Below are 18091 nucleotides of genomic sequence, written 5' to 3'. Positions count from 1 at the left end.
GGTGGATAGATAAGGCAGCAAGTGAACCTTTAAGTTTATTAACCTTCCGGTATCCGTGTCAGCATATTATGCACACTTTGCAGCTCATGTTATGAGAAGCCAGATTATTTTTCACAATTTGTTTTAGGTCAGAATTCAGAAGTTGTTCATTTTTGCATGATTTGTAAAATTCTGATCCATTCACTAAAATCAGCACATTGTAAAGAATGTTAAATTGATTGTTAAACACTAACATCCTTCTCTCAAGTGAGTAAAAAAACGTGCATTGACACATTTTAGATAGATAGATAGATAGATAGATAGATAGATAGATAGATAGATAGATAGATAGATAGATAGATAGATAGATAGATAGATAGATAGATACATACATAGATACATACATAGATACATACATACATACATACATACATACATACATACATACATACATACATACATACATACATACATACAGGGGTTGGACAAAATAATGGAAACACCTTCACCTCAAGATGATAATGCCCCAATCCATACAGCTAGAATTGTTAAAGAATGGCATGAGGAACATTCTAATGAAGTTGAGCATCTCGTATGGCCAGCACAGTCCCCAGACCTCAACATTATTGAGCATTTATGGTCAGTTTTAGAGATTCAAGTAAGACGTCGATTTCCACCGCCATCGTCTCTAAAAGAGTTGGAGGGTATTCTAACTGAAGAATGGCTTAAAATTCCTTTGGAAACAATTCACAAGTTGTATGGATCAATACCTCGGAGAATTGAGGCTGTAATTGCCGCAAAAGGCGGACCTACACCATATTAAATTATATTTTGTTGATTTTTTAAGGTGTTTCCATTATTTTCTCCAACCCCTGTAGATAGATAGATAGATTTACTTTATTAATCCCCTAGGGGAAATTCCAAATACAAAAGCATACAAAAGCAATAGCATTTAACATTTGACCTAGCGTAAAAATAATAATGCATATTAACCAATGTTGGTGTTAATCATTGGCATATGCCAGGATGAAAAAATAAAAACATAAGTAATTAAATTTGTATGCAGTACACTGAAAAAACAATTTTTTTGTGTGTGTTTTTCATCAAAAAGTATTGTTTACATTACAAACATGGCATTTAAAGGATTAAAAAAAAAAGATAATTATTCAGTATTTGGTATTTTTGTTTATAGTTCAAGTTGATGAAATATAAAATAAAAAAATGTAAAAAAGTTAAAAACAAACTATGAAGAACATTTTGACATTACCACATCACTGCACAGATAACACATTTTTGGTGGTTAAAGAACCTCTACGGGCGGGTTAAGTTCAATAAATTAGACATTTATTGTTACAGGGTTCAGACAGTTCTGACTTTTTTGGACTTGGATCATCAAATCACAGCAAACGTAATAATTTAGTACCTTTATACTTTCATAATTAAACTTAACAGAGGAGAAGACACACTAACTTCAGCATCAGACTTCATTATTTCAGTTAAGAGCTAAATCCAGTGGAGATAACCACCATAATACCTGTATTTAGAATCACTTTATCTGACTCTATAAGGCAGGGGTGTAGAATATACCCAGCCACTCCTGTGTACTCAACTCACTAGTGTTTAGTCAATGATTGTGGCACACAAAGGGTTAACAGTCGGCGTCTGCTAGAAGTTCCGCCTCTAACCTAAATAACGCTCTCCGATTGGCTCTGCAGTTTGGCTAACCTATATGTGATTGGCTGTCCCCGCTGTCACTCCATCTGCTTACAAAAGCTCCTGAACTACTTCCTGTTGGTTGCACAGAGGTCCGTTTCACAAAGAGGGTTCAACAAACTCTGAGTCTCACTTTAAACTCTAAGTGGATCTACTCTGAGATAGGAAACACTGAGTTTACAGTTCCAGAACAGTCGATTTAAATTAGTTTGATCAACTCGGAGTAGTTTCACCTGGAGTTACGCGCGTGCACCACCATAACTATAAAAAACAAAACAACAAAAACACAGGATCAATAGAGCCTCGGTTCGACGAGTCACCATGGCAACGGGGAAGAAGAGGGCCGCGTATTTCACCAGACTGGAACTGGACACTTTAATGCGCTCATACAAAGAGTTTGAACATGTTTTTAAAAAGAAGTGCAACACAGCTGCAGCTATAAAAGAGAGGGAGACTGCGTGGGAGAACATAGCTGCTCAGTTCAATGCGTGAGTTTAAATGTAGTCCTTTCAGTCCCAGTAAGATTACAGGGAAAAACATGCTGGAATGGTAGAATATTAATTTTTTTTTTTTTTTTTTAGGTCCAATCCGGCGGGGGAGAAGCGCACTTGGCAGCAGCTCAAGATGAAATATAAAAACATTGTTCAAGCAAGTAAGACCTGGGCATACTCTAATGGGGTTCCTCATTTGGATCATGTTTTACATTGTAAAGTTAATCCTTTCATGCACACTGGTCACTCCAGTGGACAGTTCTTTTACAGCTATTCTCTTGTTTATTCCTGGGTTTTGTTGTTTTAGTTCCCTATATCAGCCAACACAGTGGACACTTATGCACCATCCCATAATACACTGACATTCAGACCATTAATGTGTGTGACGGACTGCAGAGGGACAAATAAGAGTGAATGGTTGGATGTCAATGAATATTTTATATAGATGGAGTTATAGAAATGCTTTTTTTTTTTTTTTTTTTTACTGTTTCTTAATGTTTTCGTTTTTACTAATGTCTGTTTTTTTAGTGAGAACATCAGCCTGTTCAGGGACTACAGGTGGAAATGAGCACTAGTGTTAGAACCTGGTACAATACATACATTAATGTATATTTTGCATTGTCCTTGTCTAAATAAATAAATAAAATGAAAAAAAAAACCTTTGCTGTTCTTGATAAACCTGATCTGCAGTAATATGTTTTAGTGTAAATCAATTGCTAATTGTTATTAGACTGTAATTAACAGTTTTCTTCATCAAAAAGTTAATTTTTTTCATATTATCTCCATGAATTGAGTAACAACTAGTATTAGAGTTGAAGAAAATGTGATAAAACAGCCTTAGTGGCTTTAAAAATGTTTTTATTTCATGGTGTTCACACAGTGTATCACTTTCTGATATTGCGTTTTAAATACATGTTTCTTTGCTTCAAAAATCAAATGCATGGTGTCCAGCTGAGTGGACATTTTTGTAACTCCATAAAAAATAGCGTCGTAAAAAATTTCAGTTGCATTGTTTTTTTCATGCCTAACAAGGAATAAAAACACTCAAGAAAAAAATATTGACTAAGGTTCTCATGATTCATGCATGAAAGGGTTAATATTAAGTGGATGTTTGACTGTGCAGTTGTTTTATCCCCAACACAATGCTGTTTTCACACATAAATGTCTTCTCATCATATCATGTTCTGTTTCATAATTCAGCCTATTTAAACTAACACAGACTTCTGTTCAGCTAGCAGAAAGAAGGCAGAGGCCCGTAAACCGGATGGTAGCCCAACACCACCACCTGTAATGAAGACAGAGGAGCTGAGTCCAGAACAGAATTCAGACAGGCCAGCGGCTGAGGCAATCCCTGGAGGGAGCTCATCCTCTGAGCTCACCCCCCAAGACACAAGTGCCTTTATAAAATGTAATATGCCTAAGCCTATATAGCTTCTTTTTTTTTTTTTTTTTTTAAAGCCTATTCATAAAAATATTTATTTCCCTTGCATCTGTTTTTTTTTTCTTTTGTCCCAACAGATTCTAATGGTGCTATCTTCCTGGTGGAGCACCCTGACGCCACAACAGACCTTGTAACTGTAAGCAGGCAATACTCCAGAGATTTTGCCAAATGGTAGTTTAATATACTGACACATATCACTCATCTAGGACGTAAAGCACGAGGAAACTGTGTCTGCTGCCTTTACAGAGGGGGATCCAGAAAAGCCTGTAGAGGTAAACATCTGGATAAGTTCCTGATAGTTCTCTTCCTATTTATATTTCTTATAACTCTGCTGGAATATAGTTTGACATTTGGCCTGCACTGAAGTATGAACACATTCTCATCCTTTTGACCAGGGCATGGCTGGACAGCAGCAGGAGGATCCCTCAACTTCCACTCCACAGATTGACACAGTGAGATGGATGTTCAGTAAACACCAGAGGTTCATTCTGTGGAATTCATGTGCAACTGTATAATTTAATGTCCTCCTTATGTATTCCCAGTTACCAGTAAACGAGATTTACAAAATTCACCTGCTGAAAAAAATCCAAAAAACCGACAAAGAAATGCAATACTTGGACCGGCAGATTAGGAGGGCAGATCTAGAACTTGAAATACTGGCGCACAAGTTAGAGGTGGGTGCATGGTCACAGGTGAAGGATGTTAATTATGTGAGTTATTGGAACATTAACTAAACTATCTCTTCTATTTGTAGGAAATAAAGAAGACCTAATGAAATGTGTCTTATGTCTTTATTTGCTGTGGTGATGACGGTGACTTCATCTGTGAAGTGATTCTGTCATACAGTGTCTCTGACTGCTCTGCCGTCCTGCAGACAGTTGTCTTACTTAAGTGCTCTGCATCTCCGACATTATACAAAAAAGTCTCATTTGCAAAGAAACGCAGCGCAACACACAATCTCTGCTGGGATGTGAGAGCAATACTACAGTTGGTAATGTTGAAAATGTAAGGATGGATTAGGTTGTGTCTGTAGATGATGGGCTGGGACATGAAACGGTACCGCTCAAAAAAGGTAACATTCTGGAAATGCTAGAACATCTATGCACGGTCTGATAACCATGTCCCAACGAATATTTAATTCTCTGCACAGTAATGCTGCACCTTCATCTATGGGATCGTAGTCAAAAGGACATGGTTATGTTTGTGAAAACAGTCTCCACCTACTGTCCCTTATGGACTTCTAATATAGACCTACTGACTGATTTATTGAAATGACAGATGGCAGAAGTATGTTAGGCCAAAACTCTCCTGCTGACTGAATGGATGAGGAAATCAAATACTGTGTGTGGCTAAAAGAGGGCGGAGACAGAGAAACTCGAGGTTCATTGGGAAAAACCTGGTCCCGACCAGGTTAGGTACATCACTGTTACTATGGTAACTGGCCAAGAGCTTAAGTTACTTCTGTCTGTGAAACCGGCTAGTTACCCCTCGTTCTCTGGTTTGGTTTACCTCCCTTCATGAAATGGAAAACTCAGTTACCCTCATTTCAGGGTTAACAGACTCAGAGTTTTCACTAAACCTGCTTTGTGAAATGGACCCCAGGTGGACCACTAGTGTTGTCAACATGTTTGGCATTTGTTCTGCCTGAGTCACGTCAGCTAGATGGATTTGAATATCAGTAGTGTCATTTACATTTACATTTGTATTTGTGTCTGTTTGCGTGCGTGTGTGCTTGGTAATTAGGATTTGAAGGATGTCAAAGAAAAGAAAACTGGACAGAAGACACTACTTTAGGACTCAAAGTGTAAGTTACTTCAAGGGTATAGAACTGTAGAGGCTTAACAATACAGATATTGAATAAAAGACACTATTTTATGCCAAACATACACTTTTTAAAGTTATTTTTACTTATTTTCATGTATTTTTTTGGAAGAGAGCAACTGTTTAAAAAACACAAATAAAGAAAATTTGTGGGAAAAATACAATAAAACCTCAGATTCTAGATGAGATTTTATTGATATTTTTGGGGAATAAATTACATGTATTCATCGAAAGTAAAAGCCTTTTTTGCTCAGGCAATAACTGTACAATCAAACTCTATGATCATTGTATTCCTAATCTGTTCATATGTTACGCATCAACATATTTTTGTCAGGTGACAAAGAGTAGAGAGGCAGGAGTAGATGGAGGAGGAAGTAGAGGAGAAGATAGAGGAGAGGCTGGAAATTCACAGGTGAGGTTAAATGTGACCAGTCAAGCAGGTTGTGTTCACAGAAAATTTAAAGTGAAACACATTAGAAAACAGGGATGATTCTGATGGAGTAGATGATGTCAGAATTAATGGAAAATAATTAGAGATAAAGCCATGATCCAAGCCCACCTTCTCTTATACAGTTAATAATATCTGTGCTCTTATAAGCTGCTATTGGCTTTATTTACCAGTAGGTGGCACAAGTTGACATATAAAGACCTAATGGTGTTTTTACCTTCGTTCAGGTTCCCAATGACCGCCTGCTTCTTCAGGAAATCATTGCAGAGCTTCTTGCTCAGCCCAAAGGCCAGCATGTTATGAGTGAAGGTCCTGAAAGGAACAAATACAAATTTTGAAGCCTTTTTCCCACTACTGTATAAGAGGAACTTTAGTTATCTGTTAAAATCTCTATAAATGCATGGAAGGTACAGTTATCTGCAGTTCTTTACAGATTAATAAACACAGAATACATGTGATATCTTTTTTTAACAGGCTGTGCTGTGGGGTCTGTTAACACTAATGGGAGCAGTAATGTGTTTTCCCATCAGGAGGCCTCCCTACGTCTCCTGCTGTTGTTGCAGTTGTTGTTGTTGCCTTGGGTGAGTTATTTCACCGTGTCAGTACACAGAGAACACTGTGGCAGCTTCCTCACCCCAGTTGGCCAAAGGCGATGTTCTCATCGATTTTGGAGCTGTCGTCTCTCTCCTCCTGGGTCATATGACCCCACTTCTCTCTGCAGCACAGAAAAATGTTGGAGGCAGCATTAAATCCAAGGTCTTCACCTGACCTTCAGCTGGTCCACACAAACAGGCCAGGGGTGGGCGTCAACAAGATCACCTGTCACTACCACGCTGATGAATCACAGCAGAAACACAGAAGAACGGATTAAACAGAAAAGGGTTCTTCACCTGGACAGACTGTCCTGTGGCGAAGGCGCGGAATTAAATAAGTTATACTTCCTCCCACTCCTTTTCAAATATGCAAATGAAGGCATATTTTGTATAAGTTTTTCATGTTTTCTTGCAATCTGTTTTAATTCTATGGACTAAAGGATTATTTTGTTTGTTTTGTTACATATTTGAAACAAACTGAACTGAACTTGTAGTCAAACTGAGTCTTAGGTTGTTAAAACAGCTCCGTCTGGAATGAAAAAAAAAACAAAACAACTTCCTCCAAATAGACACCCATCCCTGGAACTGTTCATTACTGCAACTTGATTCACATGAAACAATGACAAGGAGCAAGAAGACAATAACCAGCCATTAGCAAAAAATGAACAAGAAATGATTCATTTGCAAAGAATCATTGTCAACAAGCAGATGAAAAGCAAACATTAACGTTGTGAAACATTCATCCCATTTAGCAACGTGGAAAACTAACAATCCTAACCAATATTATGTCTCTTATATGTGCTCTGTCGATGCCCGATGCATTCATAATTCAGTCTTTTTAACGTGGCACCTGCACATACTCATTGACAGATTGACAAACCCCATCCCAGGGAGAAGACTGCAAACACGAGACAACATCTTTATTATAGAAGCTGCATTAATCCATAGTTTTGGTGTGGTAATCAATTGTATGGGTAATCAATAGTTTGGGTGGTCATCACACAAACCAAGAATTGTGATGCTGTTCAGAAACTACACTTATAAACAAACCATTTCCTATTGGTGTTGAAACCAGATTGTCAACAACTGACTAATGATGTCTATGTTGTGTGAATATAAAGCTAATAAACATGCTTATTAAGTGCTAAAATGGGTAGTAGTATTAAAACCTGAATAAAGTAAAGGCCTGTGTGTATTTTGTACTGCTGCTCTATTTGATCTCAGTAAAATACAGGTCAAATAAAAACATAATAACCTATAAATAATGTCAACCCCAAAGTTTTCTGTGTTTTATGGTGAGAAAGTGAAATTACACCCTGAAAATGTTAACATTTACAAACTATCCTTTCACAAAAAATGTGAATAACGTGAACAACCATAATCAACCTGAAATTTCTTATGAAAAATAAGTACAATTTTAACAATATTCTGCCTCAGTTTATCATTTACACATTTTCATTACAACTTACAGATGACAGTTGATGTACAAATGCACAAAAAACTAAGTAACAGGCAGAATATTGGTAAAATTACACTGACATTTCTTCTATTTTACAATTTTTTGTTATTTTATTATTTACAATACTTGTAATACTGACTTCCATTTGATGCGTATTTTCCTGCACAAATCCATTTGCAGTGGATACAAAGGATGCACAGATAGTAAAAAAAAGACATAGCAATAAGAACATGCTGGTGGAGGGAGAGGAAAAGCTGAAAAGCATGCAAGGAGATGAATGGTGTTAATACACAGTGGGCTGTGAAGAGGCAGAGAACATGTGCAGACTGCAGTGGATCTGCTGCACTGGTTTCCCACTCCAGATATAAATACCATACACACATTATTCATTATCCGTGTCTTTGCACAAGATGTCACGACTTTACTTGTTAAAGAAAACCACAAAAATGACTACCAAAGAAGCGTGACGGCAGTGAATCACATCACCGATTGGACAACTACAACATGCAAACTGAAACGTCATCATGTCAGAACAAGAACCGGTGAAAAAGAGCATTCAGGGAAACCAAATGACTTAAACAAAAGCAGTAATCCAATTAGAATTGCAAGAAAAACCTGTACCAATCTGTAAACTAAGCAATGTGGACATTAGTGCTCCGATGTGATTAAGCAGATTTTATCTTTTAATTTATACACAACACAGTCTCTGAGTCTCTGGGCTGTGGATTTACCATCACATGTATCTGACAAACTACAAATTAGACCCAGGTCAAGTCCCAGACCTGGAGCCTCACCCTTCACCACAGGGTTAAACACCAACCTGCTCTCACATTAACCCTCACTGACCACAACTGTTTAGTCATCCATCACATCTGAGGCACCGCCGTGGTTTACTGTGCTGTTTTTCTTCCCTTAGATGTAATTTCTTGACTCCCTTATCATTTATTTTGACTTCCTGAGGTCATTTTAAAGGTCATCTATCCTGGAAAGTCTCCAGGGTCATAATGCTGATACATGTTCAGACACTATTGTCAGTTATTAAACAGTTTATTTACTAATTTCATGGTTTTCGCCAACATCATAAAGCTAAACAACAGCGTCCTTTCAGTTTGAACTCTGTCTGATCTGATCATGGATGTGAAAAACGTCTACTCAACCACAAAGCCTCTGCCCTCCCTGCCCTCTCTGCCTTTATTAATATTAACTCTGGGTTTTATTTGTATTTGTTTTCTTTTTTGAAGGCAGGGAACAAACAGGACAGACCTCTCGTCTTTCTCTTCATCCTGCGTTCCACTGCACCGCAGCAAGATACAAGGAAACAAAAGGATTATCACACAGGAAGAAGAAAAACAAACAGATGAAGAGAAGAAGAAGATGGAGGAGAAGAAGAAGAAAATGAAGAAGAAGAAGAAGAAGAAGGAGGAGGAGAGGCAGAGGAAAGAGAAGAACAGAGGGAGGAGGAGAAGCAGAGGAAGGAGAAGAAAAAGAACATGAAAAAGGAGGAGGAGGAGAGAAGGAGAAGAAAATGAAGAAGGAGGAGGAGAGGCAGAGGAAAGAGAAGAAGAGAAGGAGGAGGAGAAGCAGAGGAAGGAGAAGAAGAAAAAGAACATGATGAAGGAGGAGGAGCAGATGAAGGAGAAGAACAGAAGGAGGAGGAGAAGAAGCAGAAGGAAAAGAAGAAAAAGTAAAGGAAGAAGGAGGAGGAGCAGAGGAAGGAGGAGAAGAACAGAAGGAGAAGAAGAAAAAGAAGAGGAAGGAGGAGAAGAGGAAGGAGAAGAACAGAAGAAGGAAGAGGAGGAAAAGGAGAAGAGAATAAGAAGAAGAGAAGAGAAGAGAAGAGAAGAGAAGAGAAGAGAAGAGAAGAGAAGAGAAGAGAAGAGAAGAGAAGAGAAGAGAAGAGAAGAGAAGAGAAGGTGATGGTGTCAGATTTTCATCAGTAGTGGATTAGACTGAATCAGACTGAACACAGAGGTCTTTAAAGTCAGTACAGCTCTACTTATACCAATATACGCTACAGAAAGTTTTATTTATTTATTTGTCTTCATTTTCATCCTTTCGTCGGTCTCACCTGGTTGTTGGCGATCTCTTCTTTCTCTCACAATGGACGGCATCAAAAAACGCTGCGTTCCAAAACCTCAGTGTGTGCCTGAGATACAGGAAAAATAACATTTGGTCATAACAAAGAACTACTACAGAACTAAATAAATGTTTGTTCAGCGATGGAAAATACAAATACTTCACTACTTTGTCATTATTTATATTTCTATGTCCTACTTTGCATCCATTTCTTTCTTCTCTTCATTCATCCAGATACAGTAGCAAGAAAAAGTATGTGAACCCTTTGACATTTTCCAGTTTTCTGCATGAATTGGTCATAAAATGTGATCTGATCTGCATCTAAGTCACTAGTATAAACAAACTGAACGTGCTTAACAGAATACCATGCGAACAGTTATAATATTTCATGTCTTTATTGAGTGTTTTTGTCTATATTGGTGACTGAGATGTAGATCAGATCACATTTTATGGCCATTTCATACAGAAAACTAATACATGTCAGAGGCTACTTTTTCTTGCCGCTGTACATGATATCATATTTCTGCAGACAGTCATGATGGACTAATGGACTAAAATGTTTAAATAATGACCACATAATGGTCTTCTAATGACAGACGGTGACAGAGCATGGATCGACCTGCTGTATCTGTTCGCTGAAGTGTGGGTTTGCTCGTCTTACCAGATGGGCTGCTGCTTCAGGTGTGTGTACAGATACACCTTCTCTGCTTTCTTTTCCTCTGGAGCCTCAGATACTGTGAAATGCACAAAAAAACAACAGTGACCAGCAGAGCAGACATTGAACATCACATGTAACCTTCTGGTATCCAGGTGAACATATTCATTCATTCACTCATTCAATTATTTGTTTGTTTATTTATAGCAAATGAGTGATGTACTAATGTTGGCTGTTTTATGTTTTGTTTCTGTCACCTGCCTAGGGACTGCAAATGAAAAGTAGTTATTTTTACTAATTCTGGCATATTTACATGGGTGTATTTTTTTATACAGCAATGTTCATAAATGTGCATGATCCCTAATAAATAAACAAAAAATAAATACATTTCCATCATTTACAGAATACATGCCAGTTCAAAATTCAAAAACCATTCATTTACACTCAAAAAGGAGTGGGAAGAAGAAACACTTATTTAATCCCATTTAACCCCCATTCTCATCATCAAATAACTTATCATACTAACATTTTGTCCTTAGGCTTCAAGCAAGAACAATGAACAAAAAAGGCCTACACCAAATCAAAATAAACTCATTCGACAGTATTTACATTATATAACCAAAATGTGTGTGAAAAATAGAAACAAAGTACATTCCTGGTGGTGTTACCACAGGTAACAGTTAACTGTCAACTTACATTATAATAATTACATACTAACAATGGTAAGAAAAAACTACAATACCACAAATGATAAAGGGCAGCAAATACAGCAATGGTAAGAACAATACCAGAAGGTAAGGGACAACACATATCAACTGGATAATATTATGCACACTTTGCACTTCATGTTATAAGAGGTCAAATCATTTTTCATAATTTGTATTAAGTCAGAATTTAAAAGTTGTTCATTTTGCATGATTTTTAATATTCTGTCCCAGCCACTAAAATCATCACATTGTAAACAATTGAAAATGACTACACTAACACCCACAAATGTGCATTAACACATTTTAGCATTTAACATTTGACCAAGCACAAAAAATAATAATGCATATGAACCAATGTTGCTGTTAGTCATTCATATATGCCAGGATGACAAACTAAAAAAAAGTAATCCTATTTTTATGTATGTTTTTTTTTTTTTTTTATGTACAGGGTGACACGTGGATAGCACTAATGCCTCACAGCAAGAAGGTCCTAGGTTTGATTCCAACACCAGCTGACGGGGGTGGTATACAGGTACTCCAGCTTCCATCCACAGTCCAAAGATATGCATTTAATAGATTAAGTGATTAATCTAAATTTCATAAAATGTGAACTTGAGAGTGGTTGGTTGTTTGTCTCTACAGTTGCGGAAAAAATTATTAGACCACCCCTTGTTTTCTTCAGTTTCTTGTTCATTTTAATGCCTGGTCCAACTAAAGGTCCATTTGTTTGGACAAATATAATGATAACAACAAAAATAGCTCATAGTAGTTTAATTTCAGAGCTGATATCTATCCATTTTCCAGGTTTTCTTGATAATAACCAAAATCACTTCAGTTCTTACATCAATATCTATGACATTGGACTGACAAAAACAGTGCATTTAGGCATTCCGTGTTTTCTTTTCTGTCTGTTTTAGTCACATGATACATACAGGAGTTAGTACTGGATTGCATAACCTTTGTTTTTGATGACTTCTGATGGTCTAATAATTTTTTCCCGACTATATGTCAGCCCTGCACTGAACTGATGATTAGGTTACCCCACTTTGAGGAAGAAAATGTGTGTCCTTTTGTTTGAGAGCACAGAAGGCACCCTTTTGTTTCATGTTTCCTGCTGAGTTAACCTGTTTAGCATTAACCACTGATGTTTTGATAATAAGTTAAGATGCCTCCACCAGGTCTGAGAGACTTACCCTCCCTCCCCTTGGTGTGAATCCTTCCCCCTTCCTGGAATGCAACCCCCTCCCCTTTCCCTTGAATGCAAATTCCCTTGGCTCCTTCCTGAAGTACAACCCCCTTTTTCTTTATTACTTTGTTTGTCTTCAGTTTTCTGTTGACTGCTTTGAGGTAACTGTATAAATACCATCTGAAAACGTAGATTCGGGGTCAGACTACCGAAACAGACTCTGTCTGCATCTGTACTCTCACCGTGCTCCAGAACACTAAATAAAGCTACACTCATCACAGCAAACTTTGAACCAGGTTTGTGATTTTACTTCAACAGCTTGTACCCCACCTTTGCCCAAAACACAGCTGGGATAGGCATCAGCCCCCCCCCCCGACTGTCACGAGGATAAAGCGGTTCAGAAGATGAATTCATTTTTATGTAGTATATTGAAGAAAAAACAAAAACTTTTTGTGTTTTTTGCATCGAAAAATGTTGTTTATATTACAAACATGGCATTGAAAGGGTTAAAAAAATATGACAATTATTGAGTGTTTGATGTTTTTGTTTAAGCACAAGTTGATGAAATACAAAAAAAAAAGTTACAAACTATGAAAAAAAAAGCGACATTACTACGGTGCTGCACAGATTAGGCGCTTTCTGTGATTAGGAAAGACCTCTGTGGGCGGGATCACGGAGGGTTAAGAGAAGTGAAGCAGGACAAATCCATGACACCCTCTGCATTGGAATTGGATGATTTTGTTGTTCTGTACCTGGTGATCTGGGCTTTGTCTCAGCTGGATTTTCTCCATCCCTGGAGATGAGGATGATGACAAGCAAGAGAACAAAAAAAGTATAAAAAAAAAAAAGAGTATAAGTATAGAAACACATGAACACACAGGAATAAACTGAGACAGGAGAAAGCCTTTGCTCACTCAGCCTTGGGACCCATCGAGCTCCTCAGTTTGCTCTCCAGACCTCCGAAGAATCCTTTGACGTCAGATTTAGACGTGTTTTTAAGGAGACGCTCAGCTGCGTCCTTTTTCCCAGTGAGCCATGAGTTGGCCTTGTTCAGATACGAGTCCAGACCAACTGGAGGTCCTCCACGGTCCAGAAGCTCTGAGGGGGACGGCTGGGACTTCCCTGAACGAGACAGGAGACAGTACACAGTGATAATAACTACTGTGTTTGGGAAATGGGATACGGTTTTCTACTAATTAATGCAGGTGAAAAAGCACATTATGTAAGTTTTGCTCACATGAGGTTTGTTAGTTTTTTTGTTGGTTTTCTGCTCCTCTACAGCAACAACAACACTACAAACTGACCATGTTTCTATTATAAGTTGATGATTTTAAAGTGAAATTTTGAAAAGTAAGAAAAACTTGAAAAATGATTGACACTGTCTATCATGCTTCTCTGAGGTTTATTACAAATTCTAAAACCATGACACATCATTGTGACTTGTATTCCAGAGTGGGCTGGCCTGCCCTGTCCACTAGGAGGCTGGGACACTGGTATACCTTCATTTATAAGGCCATACTTGGGCTACTGCTTTCCTATATCTGTGGTTTGATTACGAGAAGAAGTGTTGATTCTTACTGTCTGTGATCGAACGAGCATTTGTTCCTCTTTGTGCCATTTGCCCGTACAGAGCTGGGAAAAAGGGCATTTGTGTACTCTGCTCCATCCACATGGAATATGCTGCTAAAAGACTGGAAACTGTCTGAACTGATCTCCCTGAATGCTTTTAAATCCAAACTCAAAGTGCTGGAGAAGAACTCAATGACTTGCACGTGTTTTTCATAGGTTGAATTGTCCTGTAAATTACTGTTTGTTGTAACTGTATGGAGTAATTGGATGTTGTAACTATGTGTTGTGTTTCATGCTGTCTCTTGGCCAGGACTCCCTTGAAAAAGAGGTTCTTAATCTCAGTGGGATCCTTTTCCTGGTTAAATAAAGGTTAAATTAAAAAAAAAAAAAAAAAAAACTAATTATGTGTATTCCTATAATCTGTTTTGGAATGACGAAGCTAAACTCAGCAGCGTCATCAGAAGGTGGTGCTATAGGCTATATGACTGTAATAATATAATAAACGCAGCAGAACAAGAGCGTTTTGTATCTGATTTCCATCGAATATAGCTGATGGTGATATATTTACATGGATGAGACAGCAATAATGTAATATTCTCAGTAATACATCCAACACATTGCTACTGTTATCCATTTTATTGCTTTCAGGTAAATCTGTCAGCATTTAATGTTCACTATATCAGAACTTACTTTGTTTGTGGAAAAGTCCAGATGAATTATGCCTTTTCCACAGCAATTTTTAAAATGTGAAACTTAGGCTAAATGTATTTGTGGAAATGCACCTTCTGTTAGCTTAGAGATAGAATTAGGTAGCATCAACAAACTCAACAGAGACAGTCGTTTAAATACACAACTAATGTGGAAAAATTATTATATACTAAACTGGAAGTTCAGTCTGAGTTAACAATGCCCATATATGTTTATGTAAGTAAAGCACTGAATGCACATACTTTACCTGTAGAGTAATCATTTTACAATGTTATTAAAATTTTTACTTTAAAAGGATAAGGATCTGTAATATAACCATAGTTTTTTATATAACTGATCATCATAGGTTTTATTACTTGATACACAGTTTTTATATGCTTATTTAATTTATTGTGTGTATATATATATATATATATATATATATATATATATATATATACATATATATATATATATATATATATATATATATATATATATATATATATATATATATATATATATATATATATAGTGTCTGTTTTATTTATTCCTGCTGAGCCATTGCATTGAAATTTCATTTTGATATAAATCTAAATTACCGATATGTTTGTGTATCTGATAAAGGATCTGAAGACTTCTTTCACAAAGTGTGCATGACTGACAATTACACATAAGGACCCACTATATTATATAGATTATTGTTGTTAGAAAATAGATCCTTCAGTCTGAAAATCTGCTGAGTGTATTTGTGTTTTAGGTCAAACTGCAGTTATTTTTATGCTTGTGCTTGATCACCTATAGCCGTATGTGCAGACATGCCTGCAGACTGATGTTGATGCAATGCACTGCGCCAGACTGATTCACTAATCACTTAAAGCTTCCTGCTTGCATGAGCACAAAACAGCTTCTGTAATGCCACAAATTGTTGCTTCAAGACAAACCACAGCCGACCTGTGGCGGTTCAGCCTGAATCAGCACCATGCACACTCACTGCTTTTCTCTCACTCTCTTACTTTCCAATTAGGAGGTGATTATTTGTGCATTTGAGTGATGAATGATTTAATCAGCAGGTTCAACAACAGCAGAACCTGGCATTTAAGTGGGACAATATCAGGAGAATGTAACCTTACCGATGTAATAATATGTGAAGCACATGGTCATGAGGTTTTTGGCGGGGGTGTAGTCATCCATCTGGTAACATCTGTAAACCAACACAACATGCAAGTCACTTTTAGAGGGAGGAACCAAAAATGACACAACTGATGAAAATGATTTAAGCTGAAACAGACAGTGAAGTATGGTGATACTGAACACCAGCTAAACCAAGACAAGATCATGATTGTGAGGAGTTAAGAATGAGTCAAGATAAAAAATCTTACACTTATCTCACACTTAAAATAAGACATAATCACCAAGAGTAGCTTTTCATTGAAATAAAATAACTAATTTTTAGACAATAGATCTGGAAAATCTTATTTCAAGAAAAAATAATTTTCACTTATTCCACTGGCAGATTTTTTTTTGCTTAATTCAAGATTTTTATTTTTTTTTTTGCTTAATTCAAGCAAAAAATAATAATCTGCCAATAGAACAAGTGAAAATTATCTTAGAGAGATTTCTTGAAATAAGATTTTTAAGGCCTATTGTCAAAAAATAAGTTATTTTATCTTACTGAAAAGTTGCTCTTTAGGTGATTATGTCTTATTTTAAGTGACATGAGATATTTGGGCTAGAAATGAGAAAAATACACTTGGTATGATTTAGATTTTTTCCAGTGTGGCTAAAAATTTTGGGAATGACACAGTTATAATCTTTGCTTAAATAGGATTTATTTGTCAAAGCCAGTCTCTGAAACCTGTACAATGCTTCTGAATGTTCTTCCATGTACCTCAGAAACACATGGATTTAATTTTTTTTTAACTTCGGCAGCACATTTTGCAAAAACAAAACAGCTCTGAAGTGATCCACATGTGTAGAAGACGTGACATCACATGTATCATATTGTGTTTAAGGAAGTAAATAAGGATCTTTCCGGGTCCCACCTCCTCCAGGGCAGATTTGTAATGTCTGTCACATTTCAGTGATGTTAAAATCAGGTGAAATACAACATGACTGTTCAGACTGTCATTAAAAATCTGATATGGGTCACATATGGGCAAAAAAATCAGATTTGAGCCACTTTTGCCTGCAGTGTAAACGTAGGCCTGTCTCCTCAATCACAAGGCAAACACTGCATTAGCTATACCCCTAAATAGGTTATAAGCTAACTAAATTAGGTACTGTAACAAGCCCAAAAACAGACAGTATATACAGAGATGGCAGCTATGAATAGATAATACTTGGTAAACCTCCATGGGTAAACTGTGAAGAGATTTCTCACTTGTTACAGATGAACTGTAACAAGAGTAGAACTGATTTTTTCTGATATCTCCTCCAAACAGACACAGCATCTTCTTCTAACATGTCAGCTAAGAAATGAGTCAAGATATTGGTTGCATTTTAAGCAGGACATTTTACATAAAATATCATTAAATCATTAAATAAATCAGGCATATGTGCAGTTTATGGTCTGGAAATAAAATTGCGTCCTACAACATGAGTAAGAAGTATGTGTGTGCATCTAAAGTCTGATATAATAGATCTTACACTGTCCAAAAACTAAACATTAAACACTAAATGAATAGAGTTTTTTTGTTCCCGTTACCAAATAATACAAGAAATTATCAACCTACTGCTAGAAAGTTAACCAATATTAGTTTATTATCTAATAATTTAAGATTCTATTTTAACATTGCTTTCAACAGGAATAGGCATGTAAAAAATTAGACAAATAGAAGCAGTTGCAGACTCACTCAAAAAGTACAACGGCAAACGACTGCACCAGTCTGTAGAAGGTGGGCTCACTCACACATTTAGAGTTACAGCGCTGTGAACACATGATAAAAACAATTACTGTTGAGTGTATAAAAATGTACACAAAAATATTAACTTAATTATTATTAAAAATCTAAAGTCCATTGTTTTGTTTATTTTAAATATATTTTTGATTAATTTACCAAATTGTAATTCATTCATCATTATCCACTTACATACGGTATAAACTCATTATTTCCTTTTGTTACCTGTGCACTGACGTATTTGGCGAACCACTCCCTGCCTTTGCCATTTTCTCCACTGCACAACTCTCCGAACCGAGCCTTCTCCTCCTGGTCGAAGTCCTCCCTACGGAAATCGGTCAAATCTTAGTTTAGTGGACGAAAAAG

General features: G+C 36.8%; 2 protein-coding genes across 6 annotated transcripts in view; one reads left to right on the top strand and one right to left on the bottom strand.

Annotated features, from left to right (window-relative positions):
• Window positions 1-18091, bottom strand: part of kiaa0513 (KIAA0513 ortholog) — a 46396-nt gene that overhangs the window by 11883 nt on the left and 16422 nt on the right. For 4 of the 5 annotated variants that reach the window (XR_003935611.1, XR_003935612.1, XM_030136418.1 and 1 more), the window contains exons 3-12: window positions 17951-18050; window positions 17681-17754; window positions 15959-16029; window positions 13484-13691; window positions 13322-13362; window positions 10683-10755; window positions 10014-10091; window positions 9209-9238; window positions 6528-6608; window positions 6111-6205 (exon numbers count right to left, since the gene is read on the bottom strand). Coding sequence is in view for 3 of the 5 variants with exons in the window: in XM_030136418.1 (XP_029992278.1) it covers window positions 6111-6205; window positions 6528-6608; window positions 9209-9238; window positions 10014-10091; window positions 10683-10755; window positions 13322-13362; window positions 13484-13691; window positions 15959-16029; window positions 17681-17754; window positions 17951-18050 (851 nt within the window). In the remaining 2 variants the exon portion in view is untranslated. The remainder of the gene's footprint in view (window positions 1-6110; window positions 6206-6527; window positions 6609-9208; window positions 9239-10013; window positions 10092-10682; window positions 10756-13321; window positions 13363-13483; window positions 13692-15958; window positions 16030-17680; window positions 17755-17950; window positions 18051-18091) is intronic. The other variant, XM_030136420.1, reaches the window with a different exon arrangement.
• On the top strand, window positions 1760-4391 carry LOC115420858 (uncharacterized). Its single transcript, XM_030136421.1, has 6 exons — window positions 1760-2180; window positions 2274-2344; window positions 3415-3591; window positions 3702-3760; window positions 3831-3896; window positions 4020-4391. Exons 1-6 carry the CDS (start codon window positions 2014-2016, stop codon window positions 4137-4139), a joined length of 660 nt encoding a protein of 219 aa, XP_029992281.1. The 5' UTR covers window positions 1760-2013; the 3' UTR covers window positions 4140-4391.

Source organism: Sphaeramia orbicularis, chromosome 6 (assembly GCF_902148855.1).
Source record: "Sphaeramia orbicularis chromosome 6, fSphaOr1.1, whole genome shotgun sequence".
NCBI lineage: Eukaryota > Metazoa > Chordata > Actinopteri > Kurtiformes > Apogonidae > Sphaeramia > Sphaeramia orbicularis.
This window is presented reverse-complemented; position numbering and strand designations above follow the sequence as displayed.

What these genes read in the sequence shown, in the direction of transcription:
- LOC115420858 (XM_030136421.1), top strand. Translation starts at nt 2,014, where the DNA reads ATGGCAACGGGGAAGAAGAGGGCCGCGTATTTCACCAGACTGGAACTG. An exon ending in TAAAAACATTGTTCAAGCAA is followed by an intron (nt 2,345 to 3,414) that starts GTAAGACCTGGG and finishes ACTTCTGTTCAG; the next exon opens with CTAGCAGAAAGAAGGCAGAG. An exon ending in CACAAGTGCCTTTATAAAAT is followed by an intron (nt 3,592 to 3,701) that starts GTAATATGCCTA and finishes TTGTCCCAACAG; the next exon opens with ATTCTAATGGTGCTATCTTC.